The sequence below is a fragment of the Leuciscus leuciscus genome, assembly GCF_965113295.1.
Source record: "Leuciscus leuciscus genome assembly, chromosome: 3".
NCBI classification, from domain to species: domain Eukaryota; kingdom Metazoa; phylum Chordata; class Actinopteri; order Cypriniformes; family Leuciscidae; genus Leuciscus; species Leuciscus leuciscus.
The window spans coordinates 18,054,231-18,080,271 of record NC_138727.1 but is presented as its reverse complement, the minus strand read 5'-3'; the positions used below and the strand labels follow the sequence as shown (position 1 = coordinate 18,080,271).

General features: G+C 40.1%; 1 protein-coding gene across 1 annotated transcript in view; it reads left to right on the top strand.

The window, feature by feature from the left end:
* Nucleotides 1-25,750, top strand: part of chrnb3a (cholinergic receptor nicotinic beta 3 subunit a) — a 28,966-nt gene extending 3,216 nt beyond the window's left edge. The window contains exons 2-6 of the mRNA XM_082164599.1: nucleotides 7,544-7,695; nucleotides 19,730-19,774; nucleotides 19,856-19,965; nucleotides 22,884-23,787; nucleotides 23,877-25,750. Coding sequence (XP_082020725.1) covers nucleotides 7,544-7,695; nucleotides 19,730-19,774; nucleotides 19,856-19,965; nucleotides 22,884-23,787; nucleotides 23,877-24,008 — 1,343 coding nt within the window. The 3' untranslated portion in view covers nucleotides 24,009-25,750. The remainder of the gene's footprint in view (nucleotides 1-7,543; nucleotides 7,696-19,729; nucleotides 19,775-19,855; nucleotides 19,966-22,883; nucleotides 23,788-23,876) is intronic.
* Nucleotides 25,751-26,041: the final 291 nt, after the last annotated feature.

Genomic DNA, 26,041 nt, shown 5'->3' with positions numbered 1-26,041 from the left:
CGTTACGCGCGTAAAAAATTCCTGCGGCGCGAATGAGGCGTAGAGCGCGGTGCGGTAGACGCGAATACGCCTCATTCGCGCGTCAAGTTCGCGCGAATGGCGCGAATTGAGCGTCTGGTGCGTTAAGCGCGAATGTTTTATGTAGTGCTTTTTGTGCATTCTCGTGTTTGACGCGAATTCGCGTCTGCCGCCCGAGTTGAAAAATCTGAACTTCTGCGTCAATTCGCGCCGCGTTAACCAATCAGAAGCCTGCTTCAGCTGCTTGCTGCTGTCACGTGGTGAAGTGACAGTTTATAATGTTATTTTATGTTTATGTCAATACATTATTTTGTAATATGACTAAAATGCACAACAAAGCAAATCTTTCACATAAAAACTCGATTTCAATATATGAGAGATACTCATTTTGTATTGAATGCAATTTATTCCATATCTATATGAAACATTATTAATGTAATGTGAAGACAACAAATACAATTTAGTGTATACAAACTAAAAAAAAAAATCACAGGACAGGTTTCACTTTTGGAGGCTGGCTCCATTTATTATCAAAACAAAAATAAATGACAGATTAGGTGGGTGCGGGCGAGGGTGAACCTCGCGCCGGGCTGTACAGCGCGGGCTCGTCAGGCAGCGACCACTCGAGGCCGAGGCCTTATACGGCCTACGCTGTCCTCGTCAGCGTCCTCACCGTTAGGTCCACCAAACCTAGGTCCTGGACCAAATTGTGAAACTCCTGAAACCCTCCGGAGAGTCTGGTGGACCCGAGTACAGCGACGATGTCCCCTACGCAGCTGTTTCTGCTCTCCAGAGCATATACGAGCGGTGACTCTCTCGATTAATGCTAATGCTAATGCTCGATAAACATCTAAAAAAGATGGCCGCCAACGGGTTTCGAAACTTTCGCCTCTGACGCGCGTAAATGTCGCTTCAAACTTTTGTTTTTACGCGCGTCAATCTCGCTCTTGACACGCGAATGTACACATGTGGTCAAGCGTCAAACTAGACGCGGTAGACGCGAATTTGACGCGCTATTCGCGTCCGGTGTGAACGCAGCATTAGGTTTATTTAACAGCAGAAACTGAATAATCAAATGTAAAAATAAAACACGGCTTAGTTTTCACTGTATGAATTAAATATATACTGATTCTTATTAAAAGCTACAAAAGTTATTCTGCCAAGAGCAGTGAGTGATTTTCTCTTTGTCTTTTGTTCATGACCCCAGTTATTGCAAGCCGTTGCGATATGCTTATCGCGATATATACATTTGCGATATTTAGATAATTTCGATATATTGTGCAGCCCTAATGGACAGTAATCTTACTTCTCTAGAGAAAAAAGAGGAACTCATTAACACAAATAAATAGAAAAAAGACTCACGCATAACCCTTTTCTCACAAAACTTTAACCTGTTCTTACACTGAAATAGGTTAAACAGACTAAAAAAAACATCTATATGCATACAAACACACAGTCTGTTTTTCACACTCTCTCTATCACCCTCCTCCCATTTCTTGTCTTTTGATTTACACATCCCTGTCCACTCCCTAGTTGGTCGAATCGTAAACCCTGGAGAAATGGCCTGCCCTGCGTACAGTCTTTATTTATGATGTCATTTCATATACTTGCTATTGCAAGAGGGGGGGGGGGGGGGGACAAAAAAACAAAATGGCTTCCTAGTCAGGCAGAAAAGTCTTTTTGACATGCAGGGCATGACAGATGGCGATGATAAGGAAGGAAGTAATGCTGGTTGTTCAGCAACAATTTACATCCTGTAAAAAATGTCTTTACGGTGGTGGAGCACAGAATCGTGTGGCACTAATGTTGGAGGCACCAGGCTTGCGTGCCTGTGCGTGTACAGTAGTCAACATTTGAAATGGATCAAAAAAGTTCATCAAAGATGTCCTAGGACAAGAACGGGTATTGTTCAAAAATCATGTATAACTTTGATGAAAGGTTTTGATCCACTTCAAATGCTGACTACTGTATGTATATGTATGTATATGTGTGTCAGATTATGCTGTTAACCAATCAGCATCCAGGACTGGAACTATTCTTTTTATAATTACCGAAAATAGAATTAAGAATTACAATGTATAATGGAATTGTGAACTCTCAGTGAGTGCATGCATGATTGTTCTTGAAGTTCTTGGAACTACAGGTTAAATTTTTATTTAAAAGTAGTAGCCCATTTCATTTTTTGTTACACAGAAAACATATGTCCATGTCTAAAATAGTGCAGACAAATTGATTTACTTGAGTACATGAGTAGCACATACCATTGTTTATTGTGAGTGTTCTTTTTTTTGTTTAGTTTTTTTGGACTCAACATGATAAAGTATAGAATTTAGCAGATAAAAGCAACTTTTAAAGCTTTATAAAAATGTTAGTGAGAACCAGAACCAGTGTGTTGTTTCCTAAGATGAAAATAGATTCACTTCCTCCTGGCTGAACTCCCTCCATATCAACCCCACCACCTTGGGGTGGAGTCTCCATTCCCCAGGCCTCAGGTTCAGGTGACCAGGGATGTAGACTGCTCTCAGGATCTGGTGTGCCAGTTTGTAAAATAGGCATGACTGCAGACCCCCCTGATGATTTATGTAGACCGATGTGTTGGTTGGCTGTCAGGACAAACACATGATGGCCCCTCAGGTCTGGGAGTAAGTGTTTCAAAGGTAGAAAGACAGCCATCATCTCCAGGCAATTTATGTGCCAAGAGAGATGATGACCCTTCCAAAGACCCTGTGCTGACCCTCCATGATGGATAAAGCACACTTGACATTGAGCCTTAACCCCAATTCCTTCATGTGGGTGAGGACGACTTCTCAATGCCGAATCGCTATCTGCTCCAGTTGAGCCTGAATTAACCTTTCGTCAAGTTGCAATATTCAATACACAAATGCCCTGGAGTCACAGAGGAGCCAGAGCTACATCCACGCATTTTGTGAAAGTGTGGGGTGCAAGGCTAGGCCGAAAGGAAGAACCCGATACTGGTACTCTTTACTTCCGAAAGCAAACCTGAAGAACTTCCTGTGTTATGGAAGTATGAATACATGGAAGTATGAATACATGAAAGTATGCGTCCTTGAGGTTTATCGTGACAAACCAGTCCTCGGATCTGATTTGAGTCACGATTAGTTTTAAAGTCAACATTTTGAACTACGTTTTTAGTGTACGATTTAACAGGCGCAGCCACAGATCTAAAATCGGATGCAACCCCCCAATTCTTTTTTGGAACTATAAAATGCCAGTTGTAAAACCTGGATTCTCTTTTGGATGGAGGAACATGCTCTATAGCCTCCTTACCCAAAAGAGCTTTTTCTTCCTGTTTCAAAACCAGAGCCTGCTCGGGGCCTACCTCTTTGGGTAGGATCCCGTTGAACCAAGGTGTACGAGAACAAAACTGAATTCCGTAGCCTCTTTCTACGGTCTGCAGGACCTATTGTGACACATTTGGCAGAAGTTTCCATGCTGCCAGATGGTCTATTAAGGGAACCAGCCTCTCGAGACTGGTCTTTGGTAGATTTCGAGTAGGCAGCTCGGCGCCCTGAAACGGATGACCAGCAGGGAACAACCGACCTGGCTTCTCTAAAGTCCTCCTCGAAGGGCACGAGTCTCCCAGTGCCCCAACATCTTTGGGCAGACACTGAGACCTGAACTCCCTGGAAACTTCTGCGCCCCAAAGCACCAAGGTTGGCGGGGTTGGTAAAACAGTCCCTTGAGGGCATAGAAGAGAAATGGGCTCCGTATGATGTGTGAGCAACTTCTCCCCAGAGGGACCTGCCCTCAGAGGCCTGACAGTCCTGGCATCAGGGCCTCTTAGCCAAAGCCTTCTTAGTGAGAATGACGGTCCTCAGATCCGTCTTCCCCTTTGAAGGCTCCAGCCGAGAGTGTCACCCCGACCCCATTTCTTTTTGTGAGGGGTCTCGGGAAGCAACACTCTCCTTCTCCTGCGCCCTGTATGAGGAGCTAGATGACGGCCGAGGCTGCTCTCGCCCCTGGGCCTTAATTGACGATGCCGTATCAGGGGACAGATATCTCACAAGCATCAGTTTCATCTTAGACATTGCCCCATACCTGTGTTGTTTCAACCCCATTATGTTTGAATAATTTGTAATTTGGGGTCTGAAAAGACAGGCATAAATCCAAACGTAGCCAAAAGACCAGCTTAATTTAGCAAAACAATAATTTCGAGGACATTTCAAGTGTTACGGAATGCAAACTCTGGAGAGGAAGATGGCGGGTGAAATTAAGCGTAGCGTCAGTTCTGGCAGGTCACGTTAGTCAAGCTCGCATCAGCTGACACTTAGCTGATCCGTCTACCTATAGGAATACGACGCCTATCACTGTATACAATGAATGAATGAATGAATAATTTTTATTATTGTGTCTTGCATACTACTGTATGCCCAGCCCTAATGGGCTTGTAAGACACCAATACCACCAACAAAAAAACTGTTATCAGACAGTAGGCACAACATACATGAACTTATTTAAATAAACAAGTCTGCCGCCGCATCCAGGCTTTACAAACAAAAGTAGCCAATTTAAACACATTAAAATTAAACAACCATTTCATCTTGTCGTCATCACTAATCCAGAACATTTCAGGCTTTTTAACAAACAATTCACCAAATAATACATTTCTAAAATCATCGTAACGTGGGCAATATAACACATGAGTTTCATTTTCCACCTCTCCTAACTCACACAGTCTACAGAGTCTGTCCTCTTCAGGAGTTTGAGTGAACCTACCAGTTTCTAAGGCCAAGGGAAGGATGCCAGTTCGCAGCTGAGCCACCAAAGATCGTTGGTTCCTTGTCAAATTTGCCTTTACATACAACTCAGTTTCATATACATCTTTAATTTGGAAGTAAGTCCTTAGCTTTGGCTTAGCCATAACCCCAATCAGCCATTTATGTTTAAAATTTGACATCAAATTGGATCTGATACTATTGACGCTACAAGGCAAATAATTACAGAATACGTACTGGAGTTGTACATCAGCAAAAACAGTCTGGAGCTCTGCAGCCCAGGGGGACTTACTCTTACTCCACAGAAAAACTTTTTTTGTTACTCTATTTTCAGGCAGATTAATAAGTCGATTCCACAGTCTAACCATTTCACATTTCCTTTGGACTGAACCAGGAACCCAACTTATGAACCCCCAAGAAGCAGCGGATTGCACGATATATATACATATAAGCTCCTTCAGTATTATCAGCAGTTATCATGTTTCTCAGGAGCTAATTACCCTCCTCCATCCCCAGCTCCACCTCTCGTCAGTCAGTATGGCATTCTGATTCCCCTTGAATCAGAATAAACTCTCGAATTATGTTGTACTTTAAAATCTTGAATTAAAGATATCTGTAATACATTCATGTTGGTTCTGTTCTGTTTACCCTAAGGGGGGTTATTTCTGCTCTCCCTGCTCTTATCCATGCTAGGCTGCATGGATGCGCAGGGAGTTCTTGCCCAGAACAGAACCATACCGCCAGTCCTAAATGTATGCAATTGCCAATCATATTTGACGATAGTGGTCCTGAAAGAACAGTGAGTTTTCTTCAAAAAACAACAGAGGGTGAGAATGATGGTTGATACCGTGGGTGACTAGGAAGATGAACAAAGGTGGGAATGGAGACACTGTGGAAGGACGAGACGCTAGAGACAGACAGATAGCTGGAGACAGGGAGATCGCTGGAGACAGGGAGAATAGTCCACTATGTGTAAATGAGATCGGACCATGAGCTGGAATGAAGAGTGTGCATTTATAGAGGTGATGATGAGGTGCCGGTGTGAGTGATCATGAACGACGTGCAGGTAGGAACCAAGGAGAGTGATGGGAAATGTGCAGATCTGTGACAGAAAGATACTGGATAATATTTTTTACTTCTGTGCATTGTAATGATGGCTTGTGAAACTGATTATCTTTTCCAGTTCATATAGATTTAAACCACATACATGGGCGTCAGTTTGGTTTGAAATGTGCTGGGGACAGAGACGCATTCGGAAGTGCATTTTCAGAAGTGCTGGGTACAATGACGCATTTCATTTTTTTTTTCTCTTTCGCACAGGTCATGTTTTGAAAGACAATGTCCTGTAGCTTACTAATGTAAATAAATAAAAATGTATACAAAAATGTGATGATGTCCGACTCATTTTATGAAGAAAGCCTTAAGTTTTCAAAAAGCATTAGACATATGACCCACTATTTTGCTTCATAAATAGCCTATCATGTTGACAATATGACATGATGTGGTTTAATGTACCTAAACAATGATTACCAAATTCATCTCTCATATTACTCCTTATAACCACTGAAAACTGTCAAAAAATCAACAAAAATACTGGTGGGTACAAAATGACTCATGACGAAATCTGGTGGGTACGCGTACCCACTGTCCCCACCGAAATCGATGCCTATGACCCCATATACACCATCATACACTGACTACAAACACATTTCCTATCATGAATGGCTATGAAAGATCAAGCGAATCAGAGTAGGTATGGGGCAGAGCAACATGTGCAGCCCAACCCCAGGTTTAACCCCGTCCCATTCTGCAGGCTGCACCCAGGTGTACTTGCGCCAATCTGCCATACATAACATTATAATGAGAACACTATAGATTGAATGTTGTAAATTCTTTGTGGTTTAGTTGCTGTGTTTTAGCGTATTGTTACGGGAAGAGCGCATCCACAACGGGAGTTACACATTCTGGTTAGCACATAACTTAGTTCACCTGCATTTGCAGAATTTTGTGCAGATACAAGTTGTAATGTTAGGTTTACGTTGTGTATCTATAATATCAGATTAATATAGAACGGGCTTCAGTTTACTGGTGTTCATTCACTCTTCAGCTTCACCTATTCTCCTCAGCTATTCCTTTTAGATGTTTTTTTCAAAATGTTTAAAAACATTGATGCATTATTGATAATCTTGTAGTGTTATTTTTCTAATTATATTTTATATTTCTATAGACATATTTTCATGTCTTATTTTTTATTTGTCATCATTAGTTTTCGTAACAGTGATTTAATTAAAATAATTTAATTATCGCCATGACAGACACAGCCTGTCCCCCACCCCCCTCCCCCCCTTCATTTTTGAGACCTATCAGTAGTACTCAAAATGAAAATAAAATGCCCATCCCTGTGTATGTGTGTAGTTGTAGGGTCGTCTTGTTCTCCTGACGCTCTCTGTAGTGCTCTTGTCTTAGGTCATCATATCATGGCAATGGTTGCGTCAGCAGAAGGAACTCTGAGGAGCCTGGTCCAGCTGTCACTTCATTACTCTGTGCTCATCTAGCACTCGTGGGGGAGTGTGTCTGAATTGAATGTGTCATTCCTCAAGATGGCATATCAAATGTGGACCTACTTCCTACATAACCAGACAGATATGTTTAAGTATAGGCCTATACAGCACTGAAAATTAGCATGGCAGCTTTAGATTATACTATACCTTATCACCACATGCCACTTGAGGCTTTAATGTCATTAGTTTTTTCTAAATTGTTCTCATATTGTTCCACCCTCGTTCTAGCGCCTGAAGAATTTGTCTCATTGGCTGAGATGGAGGACACTTTGTTGAGGAATCTTTTTCGGGGCTATCAGAAGTGGGTGAGACCTGTCCTTCACGCTAACGACACGATTACCGTTCGCTTCGGTTTGAAGATCTCCCAGCTGGTGGATGTGGTGAGACACACACACATATACACTGTAAAATCTGATCTTCAACTAAGTCTCAAAATGCATGAACAAATAGCACACACAAAGGGCTTGATGATAACAATATCATATCGAGATTGCGTTAAAATTTACGTCAATAACGATGATAAGCTCTGCACTTTTTACTCGATGTGGATTAATCTGACATCCTATCACGCTGTACAAATTAACGCGACAACTGCCAGTTAGTGCATGTCACTAATGAGTGATTTCTGTGTGTCTCTATGTGAATGAACGGTGCGGTTTAGTCTGATACACAAGCTCACACATTTGTGACGACCAGTGTTTTCAGCGTTTGCCGTCTCAATATATGAGGACATGAACACATGAACTTTATCTCCAGAGCTGCTTTGAGAGTCACTTCACACCGTTTCATTTGAGAAAAACTACAGTTGAATAAACACACTGAAACTAAAACTGAGATCTTCATGACAAACCGTCAAAATAAAACTTCAAGAAATTATGACAGAAATAAATCAAAACTGTAGCCGTACTAACTTCTCAAAGTAATAATAATAATATTATTATTTCTAAGAAATATCATACAACCAATACATTTTTTTCATCCATGTTTTAAATTTATAAAGTTCTGTTGTGCTGCATCTTATTTGCCAAAAAATAAAAATGCAATGTTTTGTTGTTAATTAATTGTTATCTTTTCATTTGAGTTATGGTCTGGCAAAGCTTAATTAATAACTCATTTCCAAAGGGGCGTCACCAACGGACGTCGCTCAAATTCCTCTGGGCGCAATTGGATAGACCTAAAACCAATCAGAGCGATCGTCATCGTGTAAAGCCATATGCTGCGTCCCAATTCGCCTAAGTTACACTACGCCATAAAAGTATGTACTCTTTTTGTGAAGAAAAGGTATTTACTTTTGAATGTGTAGCAAAAAAGTAGGCAAGCTTTGGGACATACTACTTCGTCATCTTTATCGGACGGATCTGTCGCGTGCATCCTGTCACTTAAACTGCCCTGTCAATCATCTTGTCACAGTTAAAATCCTCTATTAAATCTAATTTAATTTCCTACCGTTTCGGAGAGAAATGTAGCAGCACGTTCATCTGCCAGTGGGTCTTTCTTGGAGACTGTCCTCATGTGTTTGCAATTTGAATATAACAATGCATTTAAAAGTTGGTGCGCTTCACCAACGGACGTCGCTCAAATGCCTCTGGGCGCAATTGGATAGACCTAAAACCAATCAGAGCGATCGTCATTGTGTAAAGCCCGCCTCAACGTTTCTGATTGGTGCCGCGATTTCGACGGATTAGAAATCGGCTTGAATGGGCTCTTTGCCAGACTACTTGCAGAGCAAATCCAAATTTGCCGGAAGTTGTCTGGGTTTTCCCAGGCTAAAAGTTTATATAAGTTTATATTAAATTATAAAACATAGAATGACAATAACGACTTAAAATCGACTTAAAAGTTGTCCAAATGCTATCAGCTGCTTTGCTGTCTGAAAACTCTGCTCGTCTGTTCGAAAAAAAGAATGTCTCGGTTACGTATGTAACCGTCGTTCCCTGAGGAGGGAACAGAGATGTCACATCAGTGAATGACGAAATGGGGGGTTCGCTTAGAAGCATATAACCTTCGAGTTCTTACAAAACGAGCCAATGGCCGGAATGACAAAACAATGGGTCTGCGGAAGTTGCATTGCGCAACTCCGCCCCACCGCGTGGGTATAAAAGGAGCAGCGCTGCAATCTCGCATTATGTTATGCTGAGGAGCCGAGACTGAACTCCCGGCTATTCTAGCGGTACAGCGGTTGTGGCAGGGGAACATAACGTCTCCGTTCCCTGCTTTCGTTCAGTCACTACGAATTACGTCACTGAATGACAAAATGTGGGTCCCAATTCAATCACGCCACGGCGGCTGTCTTCCAGTTCCCTGCGCAAGTCTGAGCTACCTGTTGTGAGACTAGCACGAAGGGCTAGGCTTAACGCAATAATACCATGGTACACTGAGTGGCATATGCCAGGTGGAATATGTAACACAGCGCCTACCCGTAGGGAGGACTTAGAACACACATATGACCTGAGTGCGGGATGCATATGGAAAACTCAGAGGTATCCAGCCCGCAGGGTGGAATGTTTCAACCTCGAGATGGCAAGAGGTCTTGCAGAGGGAAAACACGTGCTTGGTGGAGACTTACCGTGGAAATACACATGTGGGGGTTGCCCGACGAGGGAGCCATGCACATGGAGGCACCTAGCCAATCACGAGGGCTGACCAACCAGGCATGCACTCTGGTGACGGCATCACCAGTGCAAGAGGAACTCAGGGTCTAAGAAGAACTCATCTGAGTGAATAGTGCACGTATCCAGTCCATGGAGCGGAATGGCGCAGCAAGGTCCTACTTACTGGCTAGTGGAAGCGAGTACATGAGAGGACACTGGCTCTACGTGGAGATTATAGAATCTCGCGAAAGTTTTGGGTGTCGCCCAGCCTGCAGCTCTACAGATGTCTGTTAGCGAGGCGCCATGCGCTAAAGCCCAGAAGGAAGCCACACTCAGGGTGGAGTGTGCCTTCACCCCTAAGGGGCATGGTCGACCCTGCGTCTGGTAAGCCAAGACAATAGCGTCCACTATCCAGTGAGACAACCTTTGCTTGGAGAGAGCCTTTCCCCTCAGCTTTCCACCTTAACTGACAAAGAGCTGGTCTGAGGTCCTGAAACACTGCGTTCTGTCTACGTAAGCACGGAGGGCGCTTACTGGACAGAGCAGTGCCAAGGCTGGGTCTGCCTTCTCCGAGGGCAGCGCTTACAGGTTCACCACCTGATCCCTGAAAGGAGTGGTGGGAACCTTGGTCACGTATCCAGGCCGGGGTCTCAAGATCACATGAGAGTTAGCCGGGCCGAATTCTAGGCACGCTTCGTCAACCGAAAATGCCTGCAGTTCCCCTACTCTCTTGATGGAGGCCAAAGCGACCAGGAGCACTGTCTTCATAGACAGGAACTTAAGCTCCACTGATCACAGTGGCTCAAAGGGAGCTCTCTGCATGGCTGATAAGACCACTGCGAGGTCCCAAGAGGGTATAAGAGGAGAGTGATGAGGATTTAGGGCTCTTGCATACGCGCCTGCAAGGCTACGCATCGCTACGCTTCGCTACGCTTCGGCCGCCATTATGCGTCTATGCGTAGCAAAATGTGTCGTCCCAGTTTTTGATACGCGACGCACCGTTGCATGCAATACTATGCGTTGTTGGTGGGGGCGATACTGCAAGTTGCTTGCGTCCGACGTGTAGACTATGAAAGGGAGCACATTGCTCGCGTTGCTCTGTCAGAGCCCTAAGTCTCCTCGCCCCCCTCAGGAACCTGACGACCAGGTCATGCTGTCCCACCGGTTTTGGAGGGGTACTTAGGGTCGCCACGCCAGGTGGAGGCGCTGTGGGGACACAGTTACATCGCCATAGAATGCTCCAGCGGGGGAACCCCAGTGTACCCTTTGGCCGCGCCCTCATCAAGTGCAGAGAAGGCGGAAGAGGCCGCTAAGCAGTCATGAAAAGTCAAAGGAGACTTCCACAATCTTATGACCTCTTCATGCACTTCCGGGAAGAAAGGAATTGGGGGGCGGGTGCTGACGGGTGTCAGCACGTGCCACCCCCAAAAACCAATCATCAAGCTTTGAGAGCTCAGGACATGGCGGAAGGTTCCACACAAGCCTGATGCTCGCAGCTGCCCGGGAAAGCATGGCAGTCAGTTCTGGATCAGTGCTGCCTCCTTCGGGGGTGCCAACATTGCCGAGTCTTCATCTCCAGATGACTCAAGCCCACCTTGTGATGCGGTGATAGACATGACATTGGGGCGCCGAATGAAACTCTGGGCCCGCCAGAAGACTGGCCAGCGACCTCATCGGGAAGCCTCACGGGTTGCAATGTGGAAGAGGGGGGTGTGGCCCGAGGAGAATTCGTTGGGTTGTTCTACACCGGCAGACTCACCCTGGCCACCAGCCAAAGTATCCCCTCTCATGGAGAGAATAAATTGGGATGTGGCAGAGGGGACTCTACCTCTAAGGAGGTTATTGAGTCTTGATCACAACATGATTGATGGTTCAATGGCGATGGTTATGTTCCCGCAATGAGAACATGACTCATCCGCGAATGCTGCCTGAGTGTGATTTAAGCCCAAATACGGCAGGCAGCATTCGTGCCCATCAGCAAAATTAATCTGTCTACCGCACCCAGAAATACACGGGCGAGCATCTTTAAAAAGACGCGCCGCGTGCAGCTCTTTTAGAGAGGATAAAACTCAACAGCAGTGCTGAAGCGCCAGGGAGAAAACACACACTGTTGGCAGATCACTGCACAGACCAGCAGCAGGAATGAGATCTCGCTGGAACACGGCGTCACACCAACACCACTGAAGAGTCGCTCGTTTCGTATTTAGAACTCATAGACAGCTTGCAGTGGAGAGAAGTGAAGAAACACTTGGCTCCGAAGCAAAAACATAATGCGAGATTGCCGCGCTGCTCCTTTTATACCCACGCGGTGGGGTGGAGTTGCGCTATGCAAATTCTCCAGACCCATGGCATTGTTTTGCCATTGGCTCGTTTTGTAAGAACTCGAAGGTGATAAAGCAAAAAAGATCCTAAGCGAAACCCCCATTTCGTCATTCAGTGACGTAACTTGTAGTGACTGAACGAAAGGGAACTCCGGGCAATTTTTAAGTTAATCTTGATCGTTATACCTTTGTGAGTACTGTCTATAGAAAAAAAAAAACGAACCGGATTGGCTTGCAACACGGAGCTGCTACAGCTAATGCCCAGAGCTCCCACTCAGCTAAAACGTTATGGGGGCATATATATAAAGAGTGTCTTTGTGCCTCTTAACAGACACAAAATGCAATTAAAATGTCGGTCCAACATGAACAGACGCCCATACATGACAACAAGATGCGTTTAGCAACTTAGCCAGCCATTGTTTAAATTCACCTAAATAGTGTTTTAGGCTAGCTGTAGTCTCGCGCTGAAGTCCTGTGCAAGTGTGCAATATGTGCAAGTTAAACCACAAAAAAATTATTTGTTTAATTGTTTATTTGAATAATTATATTCTGTTTCACTCTGAAATAAGACATAATGCTGAAGTCGGTCGCAAATTTAATTGGACCAGCCTGTTCTCTTTCTCAACTGATTAGTTTAGGCCGGATATGAGAATGGCAACTCAGATCATAGTTTCTAGACTCTATTTACTCAACACATCATCATGACAACCAGCTGTATCACACTTTGCGTTATCTAAATGATCCTATCTCTCTGTTTTCCTCTTCTCTTTTGACCCGTGTATTGATCCTGATGATGCTGAGCATTCAAGAACCTGATTGAAAATGCTAGTGTGTGTGTGTAATATTACTAGACGCACTTTTATCATGCCATACCACAACACAATAGTTCCATAAATGCTTTACCAATTTGGCAATTTGAAGATGATCATTTGTGTCAATGGTTATGCAGAACCCTTTTAAAAAAGAAACCAGGAGACATAATATAAATAGATAGTTGTGGTCGAATATAAATAGCGGTTAAAATGAATCTATTAATATAAAACAGTATAGTATTAAAGGGATAGTTCACACAAAAATGAAAATTCTTTAATCATTTATTCACCTTCAAAGAGGGTGGTACTTCCATTGTATGGACAAAAAAACACAGAGATGGCGCAGTTTAAAAAAATAAAAAAAATGTCCAAACCTGTGGAAGAAGAAAAAAAAAGTACAGGTTTTACATACAGGTTTGGAATGACATGAGGGTGAGTAAATAAATAGAATTAACATTTTGGGATAAACTATCCCTTTAATATAACATATTTAATATCGTTTGTTTGGATATTACATTGATTATAACATAGTAGGCTATACTTCTGTAGTACATATAAGGCATAATAATAATTAAACAAAGACTGATACAGAGATCTGTTTGTATTTTAAATCAAAAACACAATGCAGCAGTAATTTGGAAAATTAGGTTTCTGTCAGGACCACTATCGTCAAAGACGATTGACAATAGGCTAGTTGCATGTGGCCGCCATTTTGTATTTCGGATCAGCGAGTGTGTGCTTAGACACTTCCGGTTTCGCATTACGCCCGGTGCAGGGAGCCGGAGAAAGCCGAAATGTATCTTTTATAGTTGTTTATAGAATCAATTATCACTTAAAATACTACTAAGATCCATATTACTATCACACGAGCCAATGGCAATTAAATGCACGGATGCATAGCCAGATTAATGAATGAAATACAACTGTTTTTCGAACAGAAGATTGTATTTGACTCATGCTGCATACACATACGCAATGACAATTATGCCTACTGTAAATATAGAGTTACAACTACGATTAGAGTTTTTTGCATAAAATGCACCGTGAACATTCACACGTTTGCACTGTGATAGGCTACAATGTATCTCCATAAATACTATTTTCTCAATTCTGCGTATATATTTTTACTTACTTGCATCAATTGCTCGATCAATATTATCATCACATATTTTACATTAAATTTTTTTACTGTAAGTACCACAAACAATTTAATATAGGTAAGTTTGTGTATATTTTACACGTAGTACAATACTGTATGTGCTGCTTATAAACACCAGACAGATTATTATTATTATTATTTATGAAACAGATCTTTACTCATCTCACTTGCACAAAATAAATGCAGTAGAAAGCATATACACGCACAGGTGAAATACACTGAAAATTATATTCATTTAAAAATTTGGTCGGGTTGAAGTCATCCCACCGGATCTTCTGTATCCACTCAGCCCGTACCGCAGCGTCAACGGGGAATGCATGAAAGCTGATTTCTTTTAACGTGACGAAATGGTACATAACGGCACACAACGATGAAGTGCTGAGGCTGTCACCCTCTGAAAGGCAAGTCACCTCTCTTGAATCCTAAAAACACTCAGAATTTAGGAAATAGTATTTATGGAGATAAATTGTAGCCTATCACAGGGCAAACGTGTGAATGTTCACGGTGCATTTTATGCAAAAAACTCTAATCGTAGTTGTAACTCTATATTTACAGTAGGCATAATTGTCATTGTGTATGTGTATGCAGCATGAGTCAAATACAATCTTCTGTTCGTGAACAGTTGTATTTCATTCATTAATCTGGCTATGCATCCGTGCATTTAATTGCCATTGGCTCGTGTGATAGTAATATGGATCTTAGTAGTATTTTAAGTGATAATTGATTCTATAAACAACTATAAAAGATAAATTTCGGCTTTCTCCGGCTCCCTGCACCGGATTGGATTGGCGGTATGGTTCTGTTCTGGGCAAGAACTCTCTGCGCATCCTTGCAGCCAAGCATGGACAAGGGCAGCGAGAGCAGCAATAACCCCCCTTAGGGTAAACAGAACAGAACCAACATGAATATATTGCAGATATCATTAATGTCAATATTTTAATGTACAACGTAATTCGAGAGTTTAGTCTGATTCAAGGGGAATCAGAATGCCAAATCCTGACTGGACGAGAGGAGGAGCTGGGGATGGAGGAGGGTAATTAGCTGCTGATAATACTGAAGGAGCTTATATACGGATGCTGTGATAGGCGTTGTATTCCTATAGGTAGACATGGATCAGCTGAGAGCCAGCTGATGCGAGCTTGACTAACTTGACCTGCCAGAACTAACGCTACGCTCAGTGTTTGAAAACAGCCATTTGTGTAACTGGACTTTTGACTCATAACCTTAATTTCTTAGATAGTAGCCTTCTAACATCTTCCCTTTGTTACAGCTAGCCTCTGTCTCCTCTATGGCTTGTCAGCATGCAAAATCAGTGCTGCCTCTGCCATGTGTCTTGTGGAAAATGTGCATGTGGTTATGCAGAATTTTCGGATCGGATTTGAAATATTTTAACGTGCGTCTATACCTAATGCAAAAACCTTAACTGTATAATGGACGGTTGTGAATAATTCTGTTAGAAAATATTATTTTATAATTATTACATAATTATGTTGATTAGCCCTAGAAAACCTAACTATGCTTTTCTTTCAAACATATTAGCAATCATTTGTTTTATGTGGATGCATTCAGACATTTATAATCCATTCATTTTACCATTGTGAATAAGCAGAGAGTAAAGCCAGTTGAGAAGGTGTAAGATGCTTTGAGAAGAAGCACTCTGGTCACTATGAATGAGCTGCAAAAAGATTCTTCAGATAATTATTTGGACAGAATACAGGTTAGGAACAATGAAATTAAATAATCACAGAATTTTCACTTTTATGTGAACTGTCCCTTTAAGCTACTTCCAGTTGCCCACGTTAAATCAGATCACAAAGTCTGAGTCAGTGCAACATTCCATAAATCCATAAATCACGCAATAATGCACTGTACAGAAAGTGTGTGAGTAATTATGTCTTACTGTATGAGCATGTTTGCATGCAACACTTCCCACGTAACTACTGGCTGACGTTATAGTGAGACTGGCTCTACTTAATAGTGTGGGGTTAATAAATCTACATGATGTGTAAATGTTTAATCTTTTACCTATGAAATATTAATTGCCTTTGTGTACTTCACAGGAATCAGAGAAAGGCAAACACCGTTCTTGGTGATCAGTTGATCTTTATTTTAGAGACAAGTTGTTAATACAGTTACATTTGATTACTTATTTACAATTATTTCAATCATTTAAAAAACTGCATTTACACTGCGACACGTTCACAAAACAATTCATGCTGAAATAGAGGTTGACCGATATGGTTTTTTTCAGGCCGATGCCGATCTTTTGAAATCCGGGTCGGCCGATGGCCGATTAATGCTGCCGATTTATTTTGGCCGATATTTGGCCGATTATGTGCTTGTTTTTAGCCTCTATTTGAAAGATAAAATGTAACACAAATAATTACTTAAAGGTATAGCGGAGGATCTTTCCAAATTTTAGATAAGACCCGCCCTCTCCACTTTTTGAAAAGTTTGATTGATTCACCAGAATGATTGACAATTAGGAGGACCAATAGTTTAGACTACCCACCAGGAAGTAAAACATCCTCCGCTATACCTTTAAGATAGACAAGATTTCTCAACAAAAACATTTATTGAACACTTGACCAATCTGCACCAATCTCGTAATTGTACCTGAATGAATTGAAAATTAATTTGCTACATTTCAGATTAATATATTTGTTTTCCTTAAAATTTTAATTAACAGTAACTTAAACACTTTGCAGTTTGAATGATGTCTTGTATAAACAAAATGACGGTGTATGTTTTTATGTTTCCACTGTTCGATCGCATCTGCGCCTCTCACACACACAAATATAAGTAAACACTTTGCGACTTTAAACACACGCGACTTTTCGATCGCGCCCGCGCCCCTCTCTCCCTCCCTCTCTCTCTCTCTCACACACACACACACACACACACACACACATACACACCATAAATGCACACCATATTCCAGCATTGCAATCTTTACATCGCAGCCTGCTTCAGAGCTAAGGCGGGGCTACAGATTAGGTGTCCCTAAAGAACCCGCGTATCTAACAGTAGTTCCGCATTACATTAATTAATTTGCACGCGAGTTGTGTTTATTTTTATACCATGTATTCTCCGCGTAAATTTATACACCGAACCGTGACGCCCGTACCGTTTCGGTTCAATACGAATACATGTACCGTTCCACCCCTAGTCTACACTGAAATACAGTCACACATTACACTGTTTGGCCAGCATTTTAACAGTGTTTAATCCAGCTACTAGCTAACGGTATGCTAAAGTTAACTGCTGACTAGCGTCACGTTTCTAACGTCCGTTTTCAGAGCATCCAAGAGAAGCACAGGCATAACAGTAGCACTGAAATTAAGCACAGAAATCCGCATTGATATTCGGTCCGGTAAATAACGGTCGCTAAGGCACCAGTGCCGTATTAGCACCGGGTCTGTCTGTAGCTACCCAACCCTAGCAAAGACGGCGCTAGCAAAGCAAAGCCAGTCCTTTAGTGTGTTGGTCACTTTTTTATTACTTATTTCTCTGCATTGAGTGACAACCCTCTCAAATATAAGAACAAATAAAAGTCTCAGATTCTCTGTCTGTAATTGCAAAATTCTTGCTTACTTATTGTGACATGATAGCAACCCTTCTGCTGTGATAATGCAACCTCAACTACGCTATCAATATTCAAAGTAGCCGAACGTCATGTCGCCTATTCATATTTTTTCTCGAAGTTGGCAGTAACATATCAAAAGGTTTTAATTAAATATAAAGGAGTTTTCTCCAAGGAACTTAGCTCCTTCCTTAGGCACTGGATGAGGTCTGCTCACTGCTGGAAAATGACTCTAGGCGCAGCGTGCGTCGAACATGTGTTCCACAACAACAACAACACTAGGCTGCCCACAGATGCGCCCACCTAATAATCGGCTTGATATACTGGATATTGGCCAATGCCGATTACGTAAAAAAATGCAAAAAATCGGCCGATTAATCGGTCGACCCCTATGCTGAAATGCATAAGAATCATATTGTCTATACTATTATGTTCTTATTTTATCATCATGATTAGGTAGTACAAGTGTCTGAACACTAAATAGGGATTTTGATATATAAATGTGGTTAATGTTTTAGATTTCTAACATGTAGCATTGGATTTCATTCCTTTTTGTTGTTTCATTAGGGGAGGGAGTTTTGAATTCTGAAAATTATAATATGTTTTCAAATGAACCCTGTACAGTGATTATAATGGGAATATAATTCTTTAATTTCACAAGAGCAAAAAAAAAAAAGCTTCCTCACATTGCTGTATTCAAGTCCTCTTGAGATGTGCCTACTTACAATTTCACAATTGCAACATGAGGTGCATGAAGTGATTTTTATCTTTATTGCTTTATTGTGAAGTATTATCAATATTCTTTATTAAAAGCACACAAAATGGGAACAGATTAAATTGTACCATGAACATTCAAACTTAATATGATCAGTACCAATTTGTTTCTGTCATTATTCTTTAATTGAAAACTTGGATAGACGTGGCTTAACAAAGATTGAGAGTTTCTCACTGGCATTTACAACTTTATTGTGGAGTTCATATGTGCTCAAACTTGATCATACCACAAAGAAATTGATTTTTGGGTGAACTATCCCTTTAAAACCTTTCATTCACATAGAGTAGAACTCTGGATGTTGAAAATGTGGCCTATGCAAGCAGGATGTCGGAAGCTGTCCAAATCTAGAATTTACATCCACATAACATCCTGCCAACTAAGATGCCTTTATCTGATCTGATTGTTTTTAGACGGCTGCCTATGATATCCCACAATCCTGTCCATGTTTTTCAGTGGTTTGTGGAAATAATAAAAATTGCACACGATGAAGAATTTAATTATTAAAATAATTTATAAATGTACATTTTTCCTAACTTTATTTATTTTTTACATTTTGTACATATTTTAGTCACTAAATATTTGCTTAATTATGTCTAAACCTCACTGTAGACATAACCAGGATAATCAGCGTGACAATATGGTGCTTTGTTGGAAGCCTGTTTAGTCTGAGCAGTGAGGCAGCAAGGTTTTTTTTAGGATTCAGGCACATCCTATGTATATTTGTCCTGCAGAGCCACCTGATGGTCATATCTTGTAATCAACATGATATTCAGCACTCACCTTGTTGTCATGATTTGACAGTATACATTTTCTGGCTGGTGAAAGTGAAACACTGAACACTGTGGGAACAATTGATTTTCACACCATTCTTATTTAACAGATGTGTCTCAGTATATTGGTTCCTATTCAGGGTCTGAATTTCAATTTAATGAAACAAAATACATAAAATACTATCTTTTGAGCTGCATATATAAATAGCACAGTTGAGTTAATCCTCTGAATGACACAAGTAGGTCAATAGTGAAAGATTATGAGGCTTTGAGAGAAATGGTGCATTCGGGTTCATTTAAAACATGTTATGTGGTTCAAGCTCATGTATGGTGTAAACGCATTTTAGCAACTAGTGACATTTTTTCACCTTTCATTGTGTATTTTCTTCATTTCTGTCTTCAGGATGAAAAGAATCAACTAATGACTACAAATGTCTGGTTGTGGCAGGTAACCCAAAGAAATCATGCTTTCATTTTTAAGTATGTCCCAAAATACCTTCTTGATTCATGCTTAATTAATTTCTTGTAGGAGTGGACAGACGCTAAGCTTCGTTGGAATCCAGAAGATTATGGTGGAATCACATCCATCAGAGTGCCCTCAGAATCTATCTGGCTACCAGACATCGTTCTTTATGAGAAGTAGGTCTTTTTATGACCTCTTATACGTATATAATGTCATACAGATGCTCATATTAGATAATGCAGTTGTGTCTTGGCTTCATCCAATGTTAATCGGACTACAATTGGCCAGTTTTTGTGTGCTTGTTCTAGATGACACTCAATTTGTATTTAAAGCACCCTGTTATGCTTTTTCTGATATTACCTTTTATTTAGTGTGTTATATAGCTTTGAAGAAAGATCAAAAGGCTCAATAAATGGAGCTATTGTCTCCTGAAAGAAAGAACCAATTCTGAACTGCCTGAAACAAGTCGTCAGTGATTCCAGGCTTACTTTCTGCTCAAACCTTCGCAGATTTGCAACAAATGTGCATAATGCCAGCCTATGGTCTTCATTGGCTGCCCGTGAACAACATCTTAAAACTGTAGTTGTAGCTGAGGCTGGAAGAGTTTATTTCAAGCATAGCAGACATAGAAAAACTGTAGCAGGAGAGCAAATATTGCCAATATCAAGCAAAATTAAAAAGCAGGAATTTTCTATATTTTATATTTATAACTATTTTATTCATAATAAATTGTAATTATTAAATAAAAACAATAAAATTACATTGTTTGTTTATTTATTTATTAAAAATAATAAAGATGGTTGAGAAACAAAAGGTTGAGAAACACTGCGGCAGACAATTTTTTGAAGTTTTTATGAAAGTATCTCCTCGGGACCTTCCAGGACACCATAACATCATGTCTAATGATCTATAACATATTCAAATAGGCAAAAATAGGCAAAAAATGCAAATACTTATTAGAAGAGTAGAAATGGAATGGAAATTGAAAAAAAATCTATTTATAATATAAAATAATTCCATCTGACACCATTATTGTTCTTTCCAAATACATGCACAATAATCTAATTTACTAACCCATTTAGAATACCCTAGCAGCAGCATACAGTAGCAATGTAACTCACAAAATCTTAGCCATATCGGTAACATTTTACAATGTATATAATAATAAAGTACTTACAAATATGTTGTAAACTATTATTTTATTGTTAATTCATAGTTTATATATTGTAGTCTCTATAGTGAGCTCTTCATTCGGTCACTGAAATTAACTAAATTAATATTGTTTAATTAGCTCATATTTAAAGAGTTAGATAATGTTTTTTTATGCTTTGTTAACAACTTATTAACCATAAATAGTTCTCACTTTAGATTAAGTCATGGAAAATCAACAAAAAAAAAAGTCATTTAAGTGCTTTAAACCAACCTTTATTGGACATTAATTGCATTAGTATTAAGTGTTCCTTAAAATGTTTGCAAATACATTAAACTATTGTTGGAGAACTTACAGTTAAGACCCAGGACCAGATATGATAAGACCAGGAGTCAGAGTTGCAATCAACTGAAGAATAGTTTGCTGTTTCATCAGCAGAAGTCAGCTTCACACTCAGCAAGGAGTTTGTGGGTCGCTCTGCGTACACACTCAATACAGCAGCAATTGTCACTAAACTACGTCATCACGTCAGGTTGAATGATTCTGATTGGTTAAGACAGATAAACTTCCACATATGGGCTGTTAGTCAAAAGCATTTCTCCATTGATTATCTGGATGACACCCAGGATCCCTGAGGTCACAAATCTGAGTTTCCAGGCTCCAGTTTGTCTGTCAGATGGTCATTTCATCTCCCCTGGGGGCCAGTTGCTCACCTCACGAACATCAGGTCCTATAACAAAAGGCTTCTGGCAAACACGCACACCCACAGACACACAGCTTCTTCAAGGTTAGAGTTGGTCGAGCTCTAGCTCCGATCAGGAAAATTTCTTAAAACATTACTGATGAGATGTACTTTCTCTCAGTAAGAGGTTCAGACAATATTTGTCATTATTCTCTAGTGATTGAAGATGAAAAGTTATGTAAATGCTTGAACTAAGAATTGGTCACATATGAGACGGGCCTGAGTGACCTAGGCTGTTAGGGTCAGCTAGAACAGTAAATATATGTTTTAACATGTGTTGGGTGCTTCTCTCAAAAACAAATCACTCAAAGGATATGTATTGAAACGACAGTGGATTCCAGAATCCAACCCCTTCACTATGTTCCCTTAACCTTGTATCTTAAGGGATGTATTGTATGCTGTCAATATGTCAATACACTATGTTTTTGTGTTTATGCGAATGTAAGTAAATACATGTGGTAAAAAAAAATACAAACAAATACTCATGAGATCACGTTGGTAAAATACATCAGTTAGGGTTAGAGGATAGAATATACAGTTTGTACAATATACAGATCTTTATTTCTATGGAAAGTCCCTATAAAGTACACTTAAACACTTAATATGAATGCAATTAATGTCCAATAAAGGTTAATTAATGACATTTTTTGACCTAATCTAAAATGAGAACTATTTACTCCGGATAACAATTAACAACTCCCTGTAAACTACTGGTTTGCAATACTAAACATTTATATATGATTAATAAGTTATTAATAAAGCATTCAAAGCATTATTTAACTATTTATGAGCTAATTAAACAATAATAATTTTGGTAATTACAGTGACAATGAATGAAGAGCACACTATTTGTATATAGCCTGTTCATATATTAATAATGTAGATATTACAATATATAAACTATTAATAAACTATAAATTAATAGTATGCAAATTATTTGTGCATACTTTATTACTGTATATATACTTAATATAAAGTGTTACTGCAATGTCCAGAACCTCTGAGCATTGCAGCATTGACATTTGCATGGGCAATAACTACTCACATTTTCATCAAAAAATGTGAAATATAGTTGCTAATATCATCTCTCTCTCTCTCTCTCTCTCTCTCTCTCTCTCTCTCTCTCTCTCTCTCTCTCTCTCTCTCTCTCTCTCTCTCTCTCTCTCTCTCTCTCTCTCTCTCTCTCTCTCTCTCTCTCTCAGTGCTGATGGCCGGTTTGAAGGGTCTCTAATGACCAAAGCCATTGTAAGGTCTAATGGTACCATCATGTGGACTCCTCCTGCCAGCTATAAATCCGCCTGTACCATGGATGTCACCTTTTTCCCCTTCGACAGGCAGAACTGCTCAATGAAGTTTGGATCGTGGACATACGATGGCACTATGGTGGACTTGACCCTGGTAGATGCATACGTAGACCGTAAAGACTTCTTTGACAATGGCGAATGGGAAATACTGAATGCCACCGGCCAGAGGGGCAGTCGGCATGACGGCATTTACTCCTTTCCATTCGTTACATATTCTTTCATAATGAAGCGTCTCCCTCTCTTTTACACACTCTTTCTCATCATCCCATGTCTCGGCCTGTCATTTCTTACCGTGTTGGTCTTCTACCTTCCCTCGGATGAAGGAGAAAAGCTTTCCCTCTCCACATCCGTCCTTGTGTCTCTCACTGTGTTTCTTCTCGTCATTGAAGAGATCATCCCATCTTCCTCTAAAGTCATTCCTCTGATAGGAGAGTACCTGCTTTTTATCATGATCTTCGTCACATTCTCAATCATTGTAACTGTCTTTGTCATCAATGTCCATCACCGTTCTTCTGCCACATACCATCCCATGGCACCATGGGTTAAGAGTCTTTTCCTCCAGAGATTACCCAGACTGCTCTGCATGAGGGGGCACTCTGATCGGTATCAGTACCCAGACATCGAGCTAAGGAGCCCAGAGCCAAAACGAGGGATGAAAAAAGGGCAACAGAAGAGTGCCGGAGGTGGACGAGGGGGGTTAAAGGAAGATGATAACCAGGCCTGGATTGCCCTGTTGGAGAAAGCCACTAACTCAGTGCACTACATTTCCAGACACATCAAGAAGGAACACTTCATCAGAGAGGTACCACTCAAATCAATTATCAAATTATTGATAATAAGTGTTTGCTTTATACTGTGTATTTAGGGTATTTGGGTCTGTTTGTTTCTCAGGTCGTTCAGGACTGGAAGTTTGTGGCTCAGGTGTTGGACCGGATCTTCCTATGGGCCTTTCTCACAGTTTCTGTGCTTGGGACAATCCTCATCTTCTACCCGGCTGTGCGGATGTACCTCAGCTCATCGTAAAAACCCACAAGATTTCAGCCTACCAAATCTCTTTTTCTCAAAACAGCATTCTTATTACCCCTTTGAAATATATGTAGTTCCCACAACACTACAGTAATCCTTCTAAAAGTCCTTTTCTGACCTAGCCACATCTGTAATCCGCTGCAAATTCAGCTTCTCTCTCTCCCTCCTACATGCTGTGTTTAATAGTTAGACTGAAAATAGCAAAACTCAGCTGAAATGAAGTTTAGGAATCTTCTTCCCATTAAACATATAACTAAGAGGCAGCTGATACAGTTGGAGGGGTTTGGATCTGTGTATAATCACTTTGAGGGGATCATGGTTTTAAAGATCTTCAATAATTTGACTTTATTGTGATATATGAGGTGAAACCACGTGTCTTAGGCTTCTCATTTTGCTTTCAGATTCATTTATTTATAAAATTATTTATAAAAATTATTTACCAAATATTTTTACAGGATTAATGTGGCCACTATCTATGTGTCTATGTACATAATATTTTACTGTAACAAACCTATTTGCACTGCTTTTTAATTTAATTCACCACTTTTGGAATTAAAATGTAATCTGTATGGAGTTTAAATCAGAAATGATCACCATCCAGGCTTAAACGTATATTAATCTTACTGCTCACATTTTGTATTAAGTGTCTTTAACTACTATGCTTACATCATCATCATCATCATCATCAATAATAATAATAATAAATGTTAGGTACCATGTAGTTATTGTTTTCATGTTGTAATGCAAACACATACAGGTAAGGTTAGGGTAAGGTTTCGATGTATGGTTAGGTTTAAGGGCTGGTTAAGGTGGAAGGAAAGGGTCAACAATGTAATTCTAAATGTAATTACAGAAAATTAATTACAGCTGTAATTACATGCAGGAGTTTTAGATACGATGTATGTGCACAATAACTGCATTGTAACAAATGATTCATTTAAATGTTAGTACATAGTTGTTAAAGACACTTCATATGAAATGGGCCCCATTTACTTATAATATAAAGTTTTTCTATAAGTCTGGATGATAACTTTTTCTTTTAGTAAGTATAATCAATTATAATAGTATCTCTCTTATTAGCACGTGATATTTACTGTACAGTCTATAATCTATTTTCTTAGTTTTTAGTACTGTTAAATGCAGTAGTATCATGCCTTTGGATGGCATTATGCATATGTACATTTAATTCAGATGAGGCCATGCATAATACAAAATGCACGTGTATGTATGTACAATCTTCCACCAATTGGGATTTATAAAAATAACTTTGCACTGGCACATATGGTTTTTTAAATCTTAATATCGGTAATTTGCGCTCACGCTTACTTTTTAGGATAAAGTTTACCCCAAGTGTTACACACAAGGCCCTTTACCTTTATGGATACTGTTGCTGATCCAATGGTAAGAGCACATGGGTGGGATTAACTGATCACAACTATTTGTTTATTAGCAAGGACTGGATTATGACATCCTCCTTTATTTCTGGTCATTGTTGTTGTATCATAGTCTTATGTTGTTTGAATATTTAATTGTACAAAAACAATGAATAAATAATCTTGTCAGTGAACTGTTTTCTAATGTATTTTACTCCATATTGTCACATCAGAAACATTTCTCTGGTTCAGAATGGCCTGGCATTTTGCATAGTAAATTTTGAGTAAATCAGTGCTATTTGCATCCCTTTAATCAGTGTTTCCCAACCCTGTTCCTGGAGGCAAACCAACACTTCACATTTTCATACTCTTCCTAATCAAGCACAACTGATTCAGCTCGTTAGTAAGGACTCCGTGACCAGAAATATGTCCTTCAGGAACAGGGTTGGGAAACAATGCCTTAAAGGCGGGGTAGACGATTTGTTCCAGATTTTTTTTTTTTTTGTTATGCTGGTTGAAAGTCTTTTCACATCCTGATAGCAATCACTAGGTTAAGTGGTCTAAATTTTTTTATATGTATATATATATACAGTGAGGAAAATAAGTATTTGAACACCCTGCTATTTTGCAAGTTCTCCCACTTAGAAATCATGGAGG